The 20,639-nt window shown below is 41.7% G+C and overlaps 1 protein-coding gene across 1 annotated transcript in view; it reads left to right on the plus strand.

Moving 5' to 3' along the window:
* Nucleotides 1–20,639, plus strand: part of stat5a (signal transducer and activator of transcription 5a) — a 108,167-nt gene that overhangs the window by 70,446 nt on the left and 17,082 nt on the right. Inside the window, exons 2-6 of the mRNA XM_048245608.1 lie at nt 7,099–7,163; nt 9,890–10,024; nt 10,326–10,482; nt 11,407–11,496; nt 14,654–14,828. Of these exons, the coding sequence (XP_048101565.1) occupies nt 9,897–10,024; nt 10,326–10,482; nt 11,407–11,496; nt 14,654–14,828 (550 nt within the window). The 5' untranslated portion in view covers nt 7,099–7,163; nt 9,890–9,896. The remainder of the gene's footprint in view (nt 1–7,098; nt 7,164–9,889; nt 10,025–10,325; nt 10,483–11,406; nt 11,497–14,653; nt 14,829–20,639) is intronic.

Here is a 20,639-nt window from a genome sequence, read left to right on the forward strand (position 1 = left end):
AATAATAAAAGAGTTTTTGAACTTTAATGTCACTAATGCTGATTATTCAATGATTTATTTGAATTTAAAAATTGAAAATACTTTCACAGCAAAAAATATATATGTGATTAATTTAGATTAATTAATCACAGAGTATGTAATTAATTCGATTATTTTTTTAATCGATTGACAGCCCTAGTTTTGAGATGAACCATGCTTTGTTCCCACTATGAATGTGTTAGTATATAAGTATATACTCTTTTGATCCTGTGAGGGAAATTTGGTCTCTGCATTTATCCCAATCCATGAATTAGTGAAACACACTCAGTACACAGTGAACACACAGTGAGGTGAAGCACACACTAATCCCGGCGCAGTGAGCTGCCTGCAACAACAGCGGCGCTCGGGGAGCAGTGAGGGGTTAGGTGCCTTGCTCAAGGGCACTTCAGCAACCCTCCGGTTACAAGTCCGAAGCGCTAACCAGTAGGCCACGGCTGCCCTTCATATAAACTTAACTTAATCAATTTCATTAAAATTACATGATCAAATTGGGTTATCAAAGCATGAATCAGTTTTGTAAACCTAGACATTTCATTCATGTGCAACAGATGTATATGATAAAATCAAGTAAATCCAGCAATTTTTTTTTTTCAGTGCATACCTAGTTCTATTTAAGAGGATCCACAAGGACTCTTGCCTTATAGCTTGCCTGGCTAACGCCAAACCTCATCTCATTGAGATGAGGTCTGGGAACTACATGTAAATTTTCTCGTATTTGAAACGTGGTTTACGAATGCCCAGAGCCGTTTATTGGGCGCTACGAATGTCTATCAAATGCGTCTGTACGTAGCTCATATCCGCTTCGGTGTGTCGTCATCGTCTTGCTGTCCACCCTCCGTTCTGTGATTGGTTTCTTCGTTGAGGTGAAAACGAAGTCCATGGAATCCAGGCTGCCTAGCAGCGTGAATAAAATCACGCGCGTAAAGCAGCATGGGAAAACCCAGGCTACCTTATAGCAGCGGTTCCCAAACTACGTACCCCCACCATCTGACACATAAAAACGTAGCACATTCTATTGACACATTCCAGGCATCATGTTTAATTAGCTACATGATAACAAATAACAAAATCAAAATGTGCAACTGGTGAGCTCTCACACTAAAAAAACAGTATGGAGAAAAACATTATGAAACACAAAGAACAAAGAGAAACTAGGCTTAAGATTTAAACACCTTTCTGACATTGCCCTTTTCATCTCACGTACCCCCTAGTGGCAGCTCGCGTACCACCGGTGGTACACACGGTTTGCTATCCCTGCCTTATAGCAAAAAACCTGAATCTCCAAACAAACAAATGCACCTTCGCATGCACTCATGCACGCACACACACACACACACACTCTCTCACACACACACACACACACACACACACACACACACACATATCCACACACACACACACACACACACACACATCCACACAGACACAGGTGTGCACACAGATAGGCACATGTGCACACACAGTGGCGTTGGTAAATCCAGCATGCTAATCCTGAGCTGCTGTGCCACTTCTGGGTGTGAGGGTGTGTGTGTGTGTGTGTGTGTGTCTGTGTGTGTGTGTGTGCTTGTGCGTGTGTGTGTGTGTGTGTGTGTGTGTGTGTGTGATATGTGTGAAGGTGTGTCTGGGTCATTTTCTAACACCACAGATAAATGCAGCTGTAGTTGACCAACAGCGTTCAATCAGGAAGCAAGGTTTATTCTTTACAATGATGAGCATGTGGAGACAGGAAGGTCTCACAAAGAAGATACACGTGCATGTGGAAACAATTGAAGTTGTAAGTGTCCCTAGAGAGGAGGTGGGGTGTCCATCAATAGGCCCAACCTTCCATGAATATGTACTGGCATAGAGGATGCTTACAGAGAGCTGAACAGAACAACAGTCTCGCTCTTACCTTGCTGGTGTCTGGAACTTGAACGTGGCCCAGAATGTGGCACACGTCTGGTTTTCAATAGCCGGCTTCAGACCGTCAAGCCAGGCCAGGCTAGGGTAATTTGAGGGGCCATCTGGTGATAGTAGCCCAGGCTACAAGCCTCATGAACCTGACATGTTTGTGTTCAGACTGTCAGGCCATTAGCCTCTCCGCATTACACCTCGACACGCCCTCGCTTGTGAAAACGTCACCAATACCACCCATTTTCAAACAGGATAAGCAGAAAGTTGCGTATCCGAAAACCATAGTTGCTAACTGGCTAACTGGGAACTTAGTTAGCAACTTTGTTGGTTGCAATGCAATTTCCCATTGCCAACCAACTAAGTTGCTAACTGGTTAGCAACTATGGTTTTGGGAAACGCACCCCTGTATGCTATCGAAGTCAGTCACCTATTTCTGTCCTTTTACGTGTATGCCACCAAGACGGCGGATTCCTAAAGAAACGCGAGCACACACAACATACGTGTATCTAAATGAGCTATGTACCATAAATTACATTTTACCGTGAATCAAAGAGCTGTAAACAGTGTTGTAAGGCTGTGTGTAACGTTACAAATCCGCTTGGACCTCCGGTGGAATTTTGATTTCACGAAGATGTGCCGCGTGAGTGGCCACCCACCAGCCCAGCACCAAACTCCGAGCGCACTGTAAAGAAAATAGGATTTTGAAGGCAGTAGATGCTCCTGCTAAGAACCAAACCAGACTTTGTTCAAATATACACATCTATGGCTACTGGAAAATGTAAGGTTCATTTTTTCAAATGGTATTTATAAGTATTAAAAAACATCTTTATTTTAGACTTTCTGAATGAAAGGGGCTGAAACTGAAATTGGAGCTTTTACGATAGTTATTTAAGTAGCCTAGGCTATTCCACACTATCGATAGCATACAACACACTGACAGGAATACTTTTTAGTGGGATGCTTCTCTATGTTAATTAACTCATAAGTTCACTTTTAATTTTAGCCAACTGTGCTACTTGGCGACCTCTGGACAGAGTTAGCCTACTGACAGGCTAACATGTTTAATACGGACGTAACCGCTATCTCTAAACTCGGTGTACTAGCAAATACTGCTGTGCTTTCATAGCCATTCCATTCAATCATGTTTCTCGACTTCACACACAACAACGGGTTGACTCCGCCTTCACCTTGACACCACCCCTAGCCCAGCTCTAGCACCAAGTGGCCCAACGTTTAGGGTGGGCCAGAAATCAGGGGCCATAGCACCAATATAGCCCCCTAGTGGCACCAGTTAGCACCTGAAGGTGTGAAAGCAATTAGCCCCAGCACGGCTTGGCCTAGCTCGCTTTGGCTCGACGGTCTGAAGCCGGCTAATCAGTCAAAAAGGGCACATGCTACCTCACTGTTCATTGAGCTCCCCTGGCCACCCGGATTAACTCCAAGTCACTAATACTTGCTTACAAAGTGCTGGCTGGGTCTGCTCCCACATGCTTATCCCATTAATGCCCATAGTGGAAGTTTAAAATTCCCCTCCCAACACTTTTTTTTATTACTTCCAGACTGAACTATTGCAATGCCCTTTATACTGGAATTAATGAATAATCTCTTACAGTTAGTACAAAATGCAGCCGCTATACTGCTTACCCAGACAAGGAAACAATCACATCACACTCCAGGACTGGCGACCTTGCACTGGCTTCGTGTTAAATATAGAATCCAGTATAAAGTGGCATTGACTGTTTTTAAATCATTAAATGGGCAGGCTCCAGGCTATGTAACAAACATGCTGAACTTTTACACTCCATCACGACCACTAAGATCGGCATCCCACGCACACCTGGACACATGCTCCCTTCCCGCACACAGAGAGCTGACCGTGCTTTCAGTATCCATACACCGCACCTCTGGAACAGCTTACCACAGGACCTCAGGAAATCAGCATCATCTGTGACTGTTTTAAATCTCTACTAAAAACCCATCTTTTCAGACTTGCTTTTAACAACCACTGAGTCGTAACTACTGGATTTGAGGCCACTTGTGTTTTGTCTGTATGTTTATATGTCTGTCTCTTTTGTGTTGGTGTGTGTCTGGAGGTGTCAGCTGTTAGCCTGACGGGCCATCCTATATCATTAAAATGTATAGTCTGGCATCGAACCATTCACCTCGCTTAATCCAAGGGGGGGGCAGAGAATTGTCTTTCAAACTGCCTAGGCATGCAATAGGCCAGCGCCACGACCATATCCCGTATCCGGGTCGGCAAACGGCAAATACATCCTTCTTTGAAAGGAATGACTTAAGTGCATTGTGTTGCTCAACTTTCAAAGAAAAGCACAAGTCCAACTTCTCCAAAGTTGACGCCAACGCCGATTCAAACAACCGCTCTTCGCTAAGCCATAGCCACCTTCCTTGTTGTTCACCGTCGCAGGACTGTCGTTATCCTGTTAAGCCCGCCTTTAAGACTCTCAAACAAAATAGAGCTGTGATTGGATGAGGTCCACGGCGTCAGCCAATAGAAATCCCTATGGTTTGATACTAGACGTACAGGCTGAGCAAATTAATTTGCCGCCGCTAGGGTGCGTCTAGATTTCTAGGCTAGTCAGCTGTAGTTGGTGCTTGAATCATCTTTTAAACCCTGTCCTTTTAACTGTGAAGCACTTTGGAATGTAATGTGCTATACAAATTATAATAACTTACTTACTTCCTTACTTACTTACTTACTTCTTGTCTAGTATTGCTATTGTGTAAAATTTAGAGCTACGTTATTAATGGGATTTTGCTATGGGATTTTCAATAAGAATAATACATTTGTTTGAAGTCTTTATTTTTCACCCAAACTCAATATCTCTGATACTTTGTTTCATCTTCCCTTTGACATACACATGTCAAAAATCTCCAGGCACACTCAGGTGTGAGAAAACACTGCAGGTTTATTCACGATACCGGGGGCAAGTTACCAGCAACAGCACGTTCCAGTAACAAACCCAAAGTTCTGTAGGGCAAGGCCCTATCTTATACATGTTAGTTACAACATAGTAATACAAATCACATGAGTCCTTCTTACTTGAACATACAATAGTGTTTTCCAAAAACTCCTCATACATGCAGAAATACAGCAATGCATGGATACTTCTTGGACATAGCATGTGATCATCACGCCAAGTCATGTGGCTACTTCAAGTAAGATAATACAGTTGGTCTGTACAATACATATACATCATTCAGCATTTCTTGTTAGGGCTGGGCGATATGGACCAAAAGTCATATCCTGATATATTTAGGTTGAATATCGATATACGATATATATCCCGATATTTTTTCCGCAAAGTTAGAGCTGTAAAATGAAATGTTCAGTCAAATATGAGTAGTTTTATTGAAAACTCACTACTCAAAAACAATAAAATGTAAACATAAAACTGGAGTGCCTTTTTTTTAAATCAAAGCTCCGTAAGGTGCACATTTAAAAAAGCCTATAAAATAAAATAGGCCAATCTTTTTCTGAAATAAATATATTTATATGAGAAAAATAATGTGCAGTTTCACAGCAGTGCAGAGAGCTCCGGTCAGCAGCTTGCGTGGAGCAAGGATCACGGCGCAAATTTGAACTATATCGATACATGCAATATGATCTAATTCTATATCGCCTTTTAAAATATATCGATATATCTTTTATATCGCCCAGCCCTATTTCTTGTCATAGTATGCTCTCTGTCGGGATATTCCTAATATTACTGCCTCAGGCAGAATACCCCTAACTCGTGACAAAATGGGTCACATGACCTTTATTAGAAAGTCGTGACGTGGAGAGAGCAAATGACAAAGCAAAGTTGATGCATAGAATTGAATGTACAGAAAAGAAAAGCATACACATAATATATGAAAATGTAATCACCTTTATGTTATAAATGTAGATTAATATTCACTTTTAATATATATAAACTTATTAGTAATCACTTCTATTGCATAAAATGTTGTTAATAATCCAACATTTCTACCACACATACGTACAAATACAGAAATATCCAGAAAAGCCATTTTGAAATATAATAAAGTGCTATTCTGTGTAGATCCATGTTATATGTATTCCTATGGGGTTTTACAGCAAAATCAAAATTCTGTTTCAAATCTCACATTTACACCAAATCTGTACATCTCTGATTCAGACAGACCCCACACACACACAAATATACACCGACACAACACACACTCACCCACACAAGCTCACACACACGTAAACACACTGACACACTAATAACCACCATTGAATTCACATTATATTGCATTATATCATGACACCTGTACAAAAGGTAGCTTACATGTGACTCAATTTCAACAAATCTGACTCTAACATTTTTGCATGTTTGTGTGTGAAAGGGAGGATGATACAAAGTTTCAAAAATGTTGAACTATGAAGAAAACCCCAAAAATAGAAAATACAAATGTGTTGAAACTCAACCCTCATCAAATCTCCCCAAAACCATGTAGGAGAATATATTTTTTAATCACTTGATACTTTAGCCTGTGTCACCCATAAGTGCAGTAAGTTTTTTGACCATGTGATCGTAGGAACTTACATTTCCACTTGTGTTTTTAGGAATAGTGAAAAAATGAGTAACCCATGTGACTAACAACTAAAAATAGTATGGTAAAATAAATGATTATATCTCAGAAACTACAAGGAGTTACATCAAATGCCTGGTACCATTGGACTCAGGGAAGGTTTAATAATGTGTGGTACTTTAGTGTAAATGTAGCAAAGCTCAGTTATCGGCATGGGTGACACAAACTTGCTGACATGGCATGGATGGCACAAACTTGCAAGCAGAGATGAAGGTGGAGGTGGAGGCCATGCCCTCATAAAAAGGCCTCAACTCACATGGGTGGCACAAGGGTTGTTCCGGCCGCTGTGCGGGTGTCTCAGTATGGGTTGGCACAGCCCAGTGGGACTGCACATCACCGCTTCCACCTCAACAGTCGGGCTGCGTGCTGTTGTTGTGCTGTGTGTGCGATTTCTCTTGAAGATCCCATTGAGAGAAAAGACAAGAGAACTTCCTCTGCTTGGTTTTACTCACTTCCTCTTCTGTTTTTCTCCCTTCTCCTTTCTCAACTCTCTCTCTCTCTCTCTCTCTCTCTCTTTCTCTGTACTTTTCTCTTTCTCTTTTGTTATAGATTTTGAGGTGCTCCTCTCCCGAATTTCTTGCTCTTACATGGTAACAAAGAGCTGAAGAAAAGAGGTAAGTTTGTTTGTGTGTGTGTGTGTGTGTGTGTGTGTGTGTATGTGTCGGAATAGACTACTGCAACTAGAGTTTAGAGAGGGAGTGATTTCTCAGTTCCTCACCATTCCACTCCCACAGGGACAAGGTGTTCCAGAATGCATTGGGAGGTGTGTGTAAAGATGTGCTAATGGTTTACAACAGCACTCACAGTGCTGAGCGAAACAGTGTGAAGAGTCAGAGAGTCTAACCTGCTTTTAGCTCCACAGTGGTAAGCGTATTAACCTTGCTGATTAAACATCCGCTCCGAGATGCATGCTGCTCCCAAAGAGAAATACCACAGCCCTGACTAGAAATGACTTACGTGTGTGTGTGTGTGTGTGTGTGTGTGTGTGTGTGTGTGTGTGTGTGTGTGTGTCTGTGAGTGTGTGTGTGTGTGTGTGTGTGTGTGGTTTTTATGGTACAGTGGCGGGAAAAGAGGCCTGTATCTTACAGTCACTGAGCCTTCATACAGAAAGGGGAAAATATCAAGGGTCCAGACTTCCTGTCGCTCTGTTTGGCTGTCTGGTTTGGCCCCAGTGCAAACTCAGCATAACATTCTGAGATGTCACAGGCTCAACGTTGCCATAGAGATGTGCACTTGTGGTTCTGGTCAACCAGCTGCTGTTGGTCCTGCATGTACACAATATTGTCAGTCATTTTGCAGCTATTTGTAAACATTTCCACTTCAGCCAAGTATGCATGCATACATTATAAAAGAACAAACAAAAATGAATGCATATAAATTCTAAATAGGCTAATAATTACAATTATGATAATGTTGTTGTTAGAGTTTATTGTAGTTCTTTTTAATTCATGAAATCAGGGTTCTAAATTAATACCCGCCAAATGCAGGTTAAAATTCATTTTGTCGGGTGTTACAGTATATAATAAAAACTTACTAGCCAGTTTGGCCGGTGAGGCATTACATGCATGATACATAAGGCTCTGTTTTCGGTTATTTATCCCCCTGGCAGTACTTCCTACATTTCCCATGAACACTGTGCCGTAATGCTGTGTGCTGACGTTTCAGTTTGCAGTGAAACCAGCGCGAGAGACCATGGAAATGAGCGTCTGCTAGAAAACACAAGGAAGAAGAAGAATGAACAGAGCTAGAGCAGGGAGCATAGACAAAGCGGCGGGAGCATAGACAAAGAGGAGGGAGCATAGACAAAGAGGAGGGAGCATAGACAAATAGCAGGGAGTTAGCTAGTAAAGTAAAATAAAAAGTAGGGCTGTCAAAATTAAAGCATTAATCGCAGCGATTAATTTTGAAATACATAGCGCGTTACAAAATATTAACGCAATTGACGCATTGTGTTTAGCCTACCTATTTCCTTTGTGGGGGGCTGATGTCATGTAACTGAAGCCGCAAGATTGTTTATTTTATTGTCTATGGAGTTAACTGAAGATGGAGAGGAACGTGAGGAAATTGTAGGCGAAAAGGTTCAGTTGAAAAAAACTGCCTGATCAGTGATCAGTGCTGGCACTACTACCACACGCATCACGCACTGTGCGTAGGGCACCAAGAGACAGAGGAGGGACCAACATTTAGCCAATAAATAGTAGCTTTACTGCAAACTGTTTTTAACTCTTGTTAGAGAAAGTTTACAATGTCAACATGAACCAACAGCATGTTACATAAAGATGATACATTGCGCACGAGAGGGAGTGAAAACGATTTGCGGGTTCCAGCTGGCTTGTCATTGTTGATGATAATTGATATCTCCTTTTTAATATAAGAAACTTATAAAATGAAATCATGAAGGCAAAAACAAATTTGGCTAGTGGAAATTCTGATTGGCTGGTAACTTTAGAAAGTTACCAGCCACACATTGGCTGGTAATTCAAATTTTTAATTTAGAACCCTGCATGAAATAACTGGATAGTAATGTGTGTCCTCAGGACAATTAGGATTTAGAGAATAATTTCCTGCATATGGAATGTCTGGAATAGGTTAAACAAAGTTGACTTTGTGAGTGTGTTTCTGTGTGTGTGTGTGTGTGTGTGTGTGTGTGTGTGTGTGTGTGTGTGTGCGTGTGCTTGTGTGCACGCATGTGTGTGTGTATAGAATGTAAAGTATGGAGTAAAAGCGAGTGATGGTGTATGGATAACCTCAAAAATTACAATGTCCAAAAGATAATTCACTGTATAATGGATATAATTTGCGATCAAACTTAGACTGTCAGCATATCCATTGTGGTAGCTAGCAAATGCAGGAATGCAAACACACGTACACACACACACACACACACACACACACACACACACACACACACACACACACACACACACGCAAGCTCACACACTGTCACTCCATCTCCAAAACGTTTTTTTTTTTTTTTTTGAATTTAGATATATGGAATTGCTGAGCCATAAGTTGGTGTGTGTGTGTGTGTGTGTGTGTGTGTGTGTGTGTGTGTGTGTGTGTGTGTGTGTGTGCATGTGAAGGTGCATTGGTTTGTTTGGAGATTCAGGTTTTTTGCTATAAGGCAATTCTATTTAGTTGAGAGTTGTATTTACATTGTGTATGTGTGCAAGTTTAGAAACATGCATATTTGCACTTTATGGTATGACTGTAAGATATAATTTGCTGCCAAAGCAGTTGAAGGTCCCTCTCCTGATTAGAGGATTTTGTCATTTTTTGACATCTCTGTTTCTCTCTCTCTCTCTCTTCCTTTCTCTGTCTCTCTCTCTCTTTTTCTCAGAGTGAAGATGGCAGTTTGGATTCAGGCTCAGCAGTTGCAGGGAGACGCCCTGCACCAGATGCAGTCTCTCTACGGCCAACACTTCCCTATTGAGGTCCGACACTACCTGTCTCAGTGGATAGAGGGACAGCTCTGGTATGACCGGTCTTTCTCTTTCTCTCTCTCTCTCTCTCTCTCTCTCTCCCCACTCTCTCCCCCCCACTCTTCCCCCCACTCTCTCTCTGTCTTTCTAGCTAAGAGTGTTGTGTGTTAGCTTCTTGTAAAACACACATTCTCTGTCTTTGACTGTCCTTGACATGCACTATCATACAAGTGTTGATCCCTGTAGACCCCAGTAGATCCCTGTAGATTTTGCAAATCTCAGTAGATATGAGTTTACAGTAAAACAAGGTCTATGTAAGTGTCTGACGTGTGTGTGTGTGTGTGTGTGTTGCAGGGATGCTGTGGACCTAGAGAACCCTCAGGAGGAGTTCAAGGCCAAGCGTCTGCTGGACAGCCTCATCCAGGAGCTGCAGAAGAAGGCCGAGCACCAGGTGGGAGAGGACGGCTTCCTGCTCAAGATCAAACTGGGTCACTACGCCACACAGCTAAAGGTAACACACACACACACACACACACACACACACACACACACGCTTTCCCTCTGTCAGACACATACATACCAAACATGCATTTACACACATACATACTGTAATACCCAGGCGACAGAAAGAAAGTAAGAAAGAAAGAAAAACAAGAAGATAAACAATCAAGACATGCACACAGTCACAAAGACACACAGGCCACAAAGCCCTTCACTGTGGCTGTTTGCTCACCCAGTGGCAGCCTCTCATTCCAACATCTCTGTCCACGGGGCAGCCCAGAGTCGGAGGAGACAGATGGGCCGTAAGAGGCCATTTCTGCTCACTTGCGTCCATATACTAGACATTCCTTCCAGTCCAGGAAACAAGCTACTCTGGGGTCACAGTGACATGTGTCTCTGTGTTAATGTGTGTGTGTGTGTGTGTGTAATTGTGTTCACGTGTTTGCGCAAATGTTTAATTTTTGTGTGTGTGTGTGTCTGTGCTTGTGTATCCATGTGTGAGTAGTCAGGCTGTGGAAGGGCTGTCCTCTAAATGAGGGGACAGAACAGTAAGCAGAACAAAGTGTAAACAGTGCCATGCACACAAGACATTAACACATACTGTACAGCACACACACACACACACACAGGACCACAGCACCCTCGGCCTGGACGCCTCTCTAGTAGCATGTGGCAAGTTGTGCGGTGCCTCTCTCTCTCTCTCTCTGTGTGTTTGTGTGTGTGTGTGTCAATTCCAGCGAAGTCTGATTTAATTTCTTAGTGAGATTTAGCAGGTTTTTGAATGAGTATATAATTAAGTATATCTCATCTCCTGTGTGTGTGTGTGAGTGTGTGTGTGTGTGTGTGTGTGTGTGTGTGTGTGTGTGTGTGTGTGTGTGTGTGTGTGTGTACAACTGTTTTGTACCACACAAATCACATGCTTCTTGTTTTACAGAACACATATGACCGCTGTCCCCTGGAGCTGGTGAGATGTATCAGACACATCCTCTACACTGAGCAGAGACTGGTCAGAGAGGCCACCAATGTAAGCGCGCGCACACACACACACACACACACACACACACACACACACACACACACACACACACAAATTATGCACATGTCTGCACACACACATACTGCAAAACATTGACCCACATGTGTTCATTTATATGCAAACGGCTGCTTATACAGATCCATGCATCTATGAAAACAAACATAAGCACTCAGTGCCATTGTCACATGCACAGACATGACCACACATACAAATGTGTACACTATTTGTGGTGGTAGGTTTGCAGAATTAACTTGAATACAACAGTTTTTAACAAATTAGTGCAGCATGGTTATGATGCTAACCAGATTTAAGCAGAATTTAGTACATCCTGGAAAATCATTGTGTGGTGGTCAATGTTGATATTGTGGTGGGCCGCCACAAATTAGTCAATGTATGGAAAACACTGATAATAGAGAATAAGATTGCTTCCTTCAGAGCTACAGATTAAGCTCTTGTGATAGTGAGTGCCATCAAGTGGGGAAGGAGTCAGGGTCAGTGTGTTTGCTAGATAAGAGGTAGCCGTTCACGGATAAGATAACTGCTCCCTTAACTATGCGCTTTACAGCAGCGCCATGCAGAAGAGCCAGGCTTGGTTCCCAGGAAAGAGGGTCATTAGCTGCTTAATGCCTAATAGGGCTGCAGCTACAGATTATTTTAATTGTTGATTAATTTGTTGATTAAGTTACCTGATAAAGCATACATTAGTTGTGCTTGTGTGTGTAGTGAAAAATGTCTATCGTGTTTCCCAGACCCCAAACAGAGGCCCCAAGATCAGTGTTTGCCTAGCCTTGTTATGTCCACACCCCAGATACTCACGTTATATATATAATATATATATATATCTTGTCCTTTTTTCTTAAATTTGGCTCAAATCAATTAAGCAATTAACTATGGTTGGCAATTCATTGCGTCTAACAACATGGTAAACAGTTTAAGCTTTTTAAAGCAATTCTTTCAACAATTCTAGGGTAAGTACAAAGCTAGAGGACGATAAGAATAAGTGCATCAGTGAGTGCCGTTTTTAAACAGTCCAGTGTCAGTTCTAGTGAGGTGGTAAGTGCTAGGATCAGCAAGACTAGTTGTAAGTAGTGCTACGAGAGGAGATGTTCTCTGAAGAGCTGGGTTTTCAAGAGTTTTTTGAAGATGGAATGGGATGTCCCTGCTCTAGTAGGAACTGGTAGTGTATTCCACCAACAAGGAACAACAGATGAGCAGTTTGAATTGGCCACATACCAGTGGCAGAGCTAGACGTCGTTCGTCTGAGTAGCGCAACGGTCTGGAGGTAGCATATGCCTGTATGAGGGCATTCAAATAGGTGGGAGCAGAACCGAAGACTACTTGAATTTGATGTGGGCAGCCATAGGTAGCCAGTGTACTGTAGCTGGATGAGCAGCGGGATAACATGTGCCCTTTCGGGTTGGTTTTAGACCAGGCACGTCGCCGCATTCTGGATCATCTAAAGGGGTTTCACTATGCAGGTTGGGAGACCTGTCAGGAGGGCGTTGCAGTAGTCAAGTCGTGAGATGACTATTGCCTGTACCAGGAGTTGGGTAGCATCTTGAGTCAAGTAAGTCCTGATTTTCCGTATGTTGTAAAGTGCGAAACGGCACGACCGAGGCAACATGATTGGAGAAGGTTAGTTGGTTGTCGAGAACGACAGCTAAATTTCTTGCAGCCCTGGTAGGTGCAACAGACAGGGAGTCAATTTTGATGTTGATGTCATGGTGTATGGTAGGTTTAGCTGGAAGGACCAGCAGTTCAGTTTTTGAGAGGGTTAGCTGGAGGTGGTGTGCCTTCATCCATGTAGATATGTCTGAGAGGCAATCTGAGATCCGTGCCGAGACCAAGAGGTCATCAGGTGGAAAGGACAGATAGAGCTGTGTGTCGTCTGCATAGCAGTGGTATGAGAAGCCATGCGAACAGATAATCTGTCCCAAGGAGGTGGTGTAGATAGCAAAGAGAAGGGGGCCCAGCACTGAGCCCTGGGGGACCCTTGTGGTGAGATAGTGAGGTGCAGATAGCTGTCCAAGCCATGATAAGTTAAACGAGCGTCCTGTGAGGTAGGATTCAAACCAAGAGATAGAGCAGAACCGGAGATTCCCATGTTAGAGAGTATAGAGAGAAGGATGCGGTAATTAAGCGTGTCAAAGGCAGCCTATAAGTCAAGCAGAATGAGTACCGATCACCGAGCGTTCACCCTGGCTTCCTTTAAGGCTTCTGTTACAGACAGCAGAGCCGTTTCGGTAGAGTGGCCGCTTTTGAACCCAGACTGATTAAGGCTTGTGTCAACTCTGACATCACATTTTCAAAACAATTAACACGCAGGTCTAAGCAAAAGCACTCTGGTCAAAATGACACATTTTGCTTGCAATGTCTCAAAACATTTAAAACATGCAACAAAAGCAAATTTTGCCTTCAAACAACACATCTTGTAGTCAAATCACTGTGTGGTTTCAATCAATCATTACACACTGGACAACAAAATGCAAAACATACTTATCAAAATTAGGAGTTTAAGCCTTCATTTTTGCTATGTCTGTTCCGGTATCAGAACAACTGTGAAAATACTAAATGTATTGAATAGCTTTTGTACTGTTTTCTTCACCAAATAGGCAATACAGAACTTTCTCTAAATGTGCTTTAGATCCATACTTCTAAATAGCAACACAGAACAGACATGGTATCACTTATGGATAATGAATGGTTGCTGACTGAGGAATTGTGTAAAGGAGGTTCACACAGGTGTATCAGAGATTCAGACTTCTCTACCACTTCTGAATAGATGTTTTCCTTTTGTTTAACACAGGGAAACCAATAGAGTTTGGGGTCTTTGAATGACATCTGTGTTAACTATTTTGAAAAAGGGTGTGAGAAATATTAGAACCCAATGAAAACGTGTGAGCAGATTTGCAAGAGATGACTTCTGCTGTGCAAAGAAGGTGTTAATGAAGACCAAGTAGATCCCAGTTTCTTTAAGCAGGTCAAAGCAATCGAGAAAAACTGAACATTTATAAATGTATCTATTAAATGTTAATAGTTTTACTTAGCAAGGCTAACAGTGGTTACACTAGCTAGTACAGCGGTAGACCAATTAGAGTTGAGGCACAGTCATCACTCACGGTGGCCTCTGTGTTGTGATTGGCAGTCGAGCTCCCCTGTGGGTGGGATGATGGACAGCATGTCCCAGAAGTACCAGCAGATCAACCAGCTGTTTGAGGAGCTGCGCGTGCTGACGCAGGACACGGAGAACGATCTGCGCAAGCTGCAGCACAACCAGGAGTACTTCATCATCCAGTACCAGGAGAGCCTGCGCATACAGGGTAACAATCACACACACACACACACACACACACACACACACACACACACACACACACACACACACATGCAAACACACACACAGGGAGAGGGAACTCAGCTTTTCTAAATAGAGAGCGAGGTCACACAATGGCCATGCATGTAACCCCCCATACACACACTAAGCGGCACAGACACCAGTGTTAATGCCCCTGTCTGTGCAACTTATGGAGCAGCTTGGCAAGACAATCCACATGAGTTTATAAAGGATGTTCCATAACTCTGTGCTGTAATGTCAAATCAAGACAATCCACATGAGTTTATAAAGGATGTTCCATAATTCCAATCCACATGAGTTTATAAAGGATGTTCCATAATTCCAATCCACATGAGTTTATAAAGGATGTTCCATAACTCTGCTGTAATGTCAAATCAAATATGAAGGCTTTTAATGAATAAATGAGAAGATTCAAATAATAAATGGGACTGTTTTAAATGTAACTAGATGTACCGCATAGCGGTACAAAATATGACCGCCGCTCAGTCCTGTACATCCATTCCGCGAAAATAAATCACACTTCAATTTGTCTCCATATTTTACTCCATCCCCCACTCTTGAAACTTTTGTGTATGCTTGTTTGGCATGCCTGAGTGTGTGTGTGCGGCTGCACAGAAAGTAGCCTACTGGTGCTGAAAAGGTGAATAGATTGTAGAATAGCCAAAGAAGATGTAGCATTGTTATAAAACCTTTAAAATCTCTAAACAATCACAAGTAGGGCAGTTCATCACAGTTCATCCATTGCAACTGGATTGATGAAAGGTCACTTACACCTGTAGGCTACATTGTATTTGGGAAAAGCAAAAGGTATCAGCATAATGTTATTTATTTATTTATTTATTTATTATGTATTTATAAACAAAACATCTCTGTCAGTTCCATGCGTTTTCAACAGCTATCAAAAACAAAGGTCATTTTGGATGGATGGATTTTTGTGAATGTTTCTTCTTCTACATAAGATTTTAGTCATCTTTAGTTCATGTAATACTTTATTGTCAATGCACAAATTAAGTAACAGTAGTCTGAAACGTTATTGTTAATGCACAAATTAAGTAACAGTAGTCTGAAACGAAATGCTGTTTTACATCTAACCAGTGGTGCAAATAACTGACATGTCCAAATGGGCCTTGATGAAATCGTCAGCTAGACTGTTCATACACATTTTAACGGGCCAAAGTTGAAGAGCTTTTGTCCGTTATTGTTAGATTGCAAATATAGGCTGATTCATGTTCCCTTGCATTGTGTAACTGAGGTCCATGGCTAGTCTGGCTTTCATCAGACCAAGCTCAATCTTTTAAGAAATCAAAAAATAAATAGCGGGCAGATCAGACTGGGTTCACCCAGCCTAGTCCATAGGCACCCGATATTGTTTAATTTTCAGATTGAGATATACACGCTCTGGCTATTTTAAATGCAAAAATGCATTAGGGAGTTATGACAAAACTGTAACTAACAAACTAGATCCTAATAGAAAGCTGTTAGCTTCCCTAAGCTACAGGTAGGATTATAAGGTAGGCCTTTTTACAACATAAATTGTCAATAGGCTATGCTGGCGACACAAATAAAATCTCCTTTGGAAACCAATGGCTTACGACTTTCCACGACAGTATCAAGCGGACTTAAACTGCCATATCGTGGCGAAAAGTTGTGATAACATTCACGCAGCTCCATGAGTCAAGGAAAGCGCGAATGAAGTAGCCACTTCTAAATGGGACCCACTACACAGTAGCTAGTAGGTGTGTTGCTAAAAGCAGCCATAATGAAATGAAGGTGTCATTGTTTGGATACTTCACACACCGCGTGCTTTTAATTTCACAGACTACAACTACCAAGCTGGAATCAAAGCACATCGATTCCCCTCTCACACCCTGCCTGCGCTTAAAAAAAACAAAATAAACAGGCGTCTCAGTCTCACGCATGTATAGGCAAAACTGTATCAGACCGATTGTAGCGTTGGTAAATCTTCCATTGCACAGAATGATTTTGTAGCGCGTGCAATAAATGACAGTCGAAAAGATACAAACAGTGCTGCTATCAATTTGTTTGGTATAACCGCATTTATAGTTTTCTACAAATGCAATCAATCAAATGGGCCTCCATCACTCAACCAACGCTAACTGTAACATTACCTAGGTCCTTATTGATATTACAAGTTTAAGCATTGCCTGCAGTAAAAACCAAGCATGTCCGATAAACATCCTCAGATTTATTTAGGCTTCAAGAAGAAATGGGAATTACACTTAATGTGAACATCGTCCTGTCCTTATTAGATGTTAAGCTGCGGTAAATTACAGTCCTTGTAGGAAGTGTCCATTGTTTTCCCCAACCCACTTTTTAACTTCCAACAAAATTACGTCTCACTGCAACGATCGCCATCTAGTGGACAAGCGACTACTTATCGCCAATACTGAAAATGCATGATGATGATGATGATGAATATTTATTTTGGCTTTCTTTTGATCCTACTGAATTTGTAATTATGTATCGGCCGTTCTAATACCCGATAGTATGTGGGTGCCTGTGTGTGTGCATGTTTATATGTGTGCACCGCCATTTATAGGCCAATGAGTGTACAGTCACTAAATGTACACATAACCTAATTTTTAGACCCCCATGGATGAAATTCTCTGAAACATGGCATACCCCCAGAGAATGCCAGGTCAATCATACACATACAATTTGGTGCAGTTCTGAACATCTTAACTGAAGATAGGGGTGATTAAAGCAGAATAATATTGCATTTTCATTTTTTACGGGGTGCAAATCACAAATGAGTGATTATGAGCCAGGTTGATGTGGGCCCTTGAGACCAGTCGGGGGGTCCAGTCCAGCGGGGGGGCTGCAGATCAAAACGAAAAATGACGGTTCCATGCTATCCATGTGGGGGTACATGCCCACCAAGTTTTGTGTACCCCGGTCTTTCAGTGTCGGGGAATCCTTGTTGGTGTAACGTCACTAAATGTACACATAAGTTATTTTATTGTAGGGCCCCATTGACCGAAAGTACACAAAACTTGGCATGCATTAGGAGGGTGTCATAATGATCCTACACTTTTAATTTCGTGCAGTTTTGACCTTGTCAGCCAGAGATATTGTGATGAAAACACCTCATTTTTGCTTTTTAATTTTTAACTAGGTGGCTATACATGAAATAAGTGGTAATGGGATGGGTTGACATGCCCCTTAAGACCAACATACAAAAAAAGGTGGACCTCCTAGGCCCCACGGTTCTCGAGATATTCACAGAAAACTGTCTCCGGCCACCTACAGGCCAGTTGGTGTATAATAACATAAATTAATTTATTGTGTGGCCCCCCATGAACGGAATTCCACAAAACTTGGCGTGCATACAGAGGGTGTCATAATGATCCTACACTTCCAATTTCGTGCAGTTTTGACTATGTTAGGTCACAGATACCTTCAATTACACCACCTCATTTTACTTTTTTGTGTTTAACTAGGTGGCTATACATGAAATGAGTGGTTATGGAATGGGTTGACATGGCCCCTTGAGATCAACATACAAAAAAAATGGTCCTCCTAAACCCCACGGTTTTGAGATATTCACAGAAAACTGTGTCTGCCCTACCCTCCTTTCGGGGGTCCAATTCAGCGGGGGCTACAGATCAAAACGAAAAACGATGGTTCCATGCTATCCATGTGGGGTTACATGTCCACCAAGTTTCGTGTACCCCGGTCTTTCAGTGTCCCGGGAATCATTGACGGAAATTTGGGCATGCGCGGCGGTCATAATTATACGTTAATATAGCAGCAAGCAGCAAAAATGGGCTCCAAGCTGTTTGTCCAAATGCTGTTTGTCCACCCTCTATTGTAAGTTATTGTAGAACTTCCAAACTGAAATAGTAGTAACTGAGAGGCAAAGAAATGTAGTGGATGGTCAATTATTGTTGGCATGTTTGTCCTAAATATTAAAGAGATTGTTACATTTGGGAATCAAATCAGGTCAGCTGCATTCAAAAGGGTGGTGTCAACACAGCACACCACACAACCACTGTGGCCAAAGCACGTTTTAGCCCGAGATTGCAACCAGGTTTGCTGATGACTTACATTACAACTTGGGAGATGGAACTGAAACTAAAACTAGAACTGGAAACAAATGGTTATATTGACCAAGGATGTTAATCTCTTATTTCCTGTTTACATTTGTTTGTTTTTAAAATGGGTGTCTTAGGTGATCAGATGACAAGTGGTCAGTTCTAGATACAAGTGTGAACAACCACCCTAGACACATTATGATCAAACCACTTGCTGAGATGGTCAGGGACACATGTGACCACATGTCTTTTGTAATGTCACTTGAACCATGAAAAAAAATCAGACATCTCGGGAGCTTGGTTGAAGGTTGCCTAATGCAGTGGTCTTCATAGATGTGTTGAGATTGCTCTAGAGGAGAAGGCCTAGTTGTGTTGGAGGAAATGCAGTTAAATAGAACTTCATCTCCCACAATACAGTGAGCTTTTAGGAGGAATACATTGGCATTGATGATGGCGATGCAGATTGATCAGAGGTGAATTTTGATTGATCATAAAATGATACAATTTGTCTTAGGCTAGGCCACACTTTCTGAGAAATGAGCCAAAAGATGAAAAGATCGAATTCATTATGACATAGTCACCTATGGGTGCAGTACCTCAAGTTGAGTTGTGGGGGGAACCTCAAGTTGAGTAGTGGGGGGAATTAAAGATCATGTTTCATGAAGTTACATGACTTTTAACCTTCTGGTTTCTGCTGCATAAACACTCATGCAGGAAAACAAAAACAAGACACGCCCACCATGCACCTGTGCAGTGGGCACAAATCAAGCCCTATGAGGTGGAAGATGTGGAGACAAAAACATGTGTGCAGAATTACTCTCATGAATGTCATGTTTAATTAGTGTTTCCAATCAGGCTGTTCTCAAATGAATAAAACATATCCACAGGCACTTTACATTAATGAAACAAAACACTTCAAAACAGATTCCTTAAAATAAATTAAATGCAGATTCCCAGTTTGCCTAACCTAAGGCTTTGCATTAATGATAGAATAATGTTGACATAAATGAATGTGCATTGATTAATGTATCCAAGCATGCTAACATTGGTTGATGCTATTTTCGTATTCAGTATGTATACCCACTTCCACTACAGTTTTTTCAACCTTCCACCCTTTTCTCAAAACTGTAAACACAAACCCCCATTCTCTAACTACATTCATAAGACCTTTGACACTTTTTGCAAAACTAAACAATCACCTCAAAGCAAGTTTTAACTGTGTTCAAAACCAAACAACAACAATGTCTTCAGATCATTCACAATGCAGTCAAAATGAAAACACTACTGAGCAGTCATTACACACTACATGAAAATTGAAAGCACGGTGTTCAGGGCAGGGCATATAGCTGCAGGAGAAATGTTGGTAACACTTTATTTTAATGTGTCGCTGTTACAGTGTACCTACCTAATTAGGTACAGTGGTACAACCTGTGTAACAACATGTACTATCAGGTACTATCATTGTACTTGCATTATGTATTTGTGGGTACCTACATATAGTTGTTACATTGTAATACTGAGTGCTTTTACAAAACTTTGCCAATTTGCCTACATTTTCATCAGAGGCAAAGAGCTGACCTGAGACCTGCTGGATGAGGTAAATCTGCCCATGATAGATTTGATATACAAACCATTCTTAGCTCCAGTCAAGGCCTCATTGTCTTCAGTGTACATGTGTAACAGCTGTGCTGCTACAACCTTGTTACTCTTTGATACAGTGG

Source organism: Alosa alosa, chromosome 6, assembly GCF_017589495.1.
Source record: "Alosa alosa isolate M-15738 ecotype Scorff River chromosome 6, AALO_Geno_1.1, whole genome shotgun sequence".
Classification (NCBI taxonomy): domain Eukaryota; kingdom Metazoa; phylum Chordata; class Actinopteri; order Clupeiformes; family Clupeidae; genus Alosa; species Alosa alosa.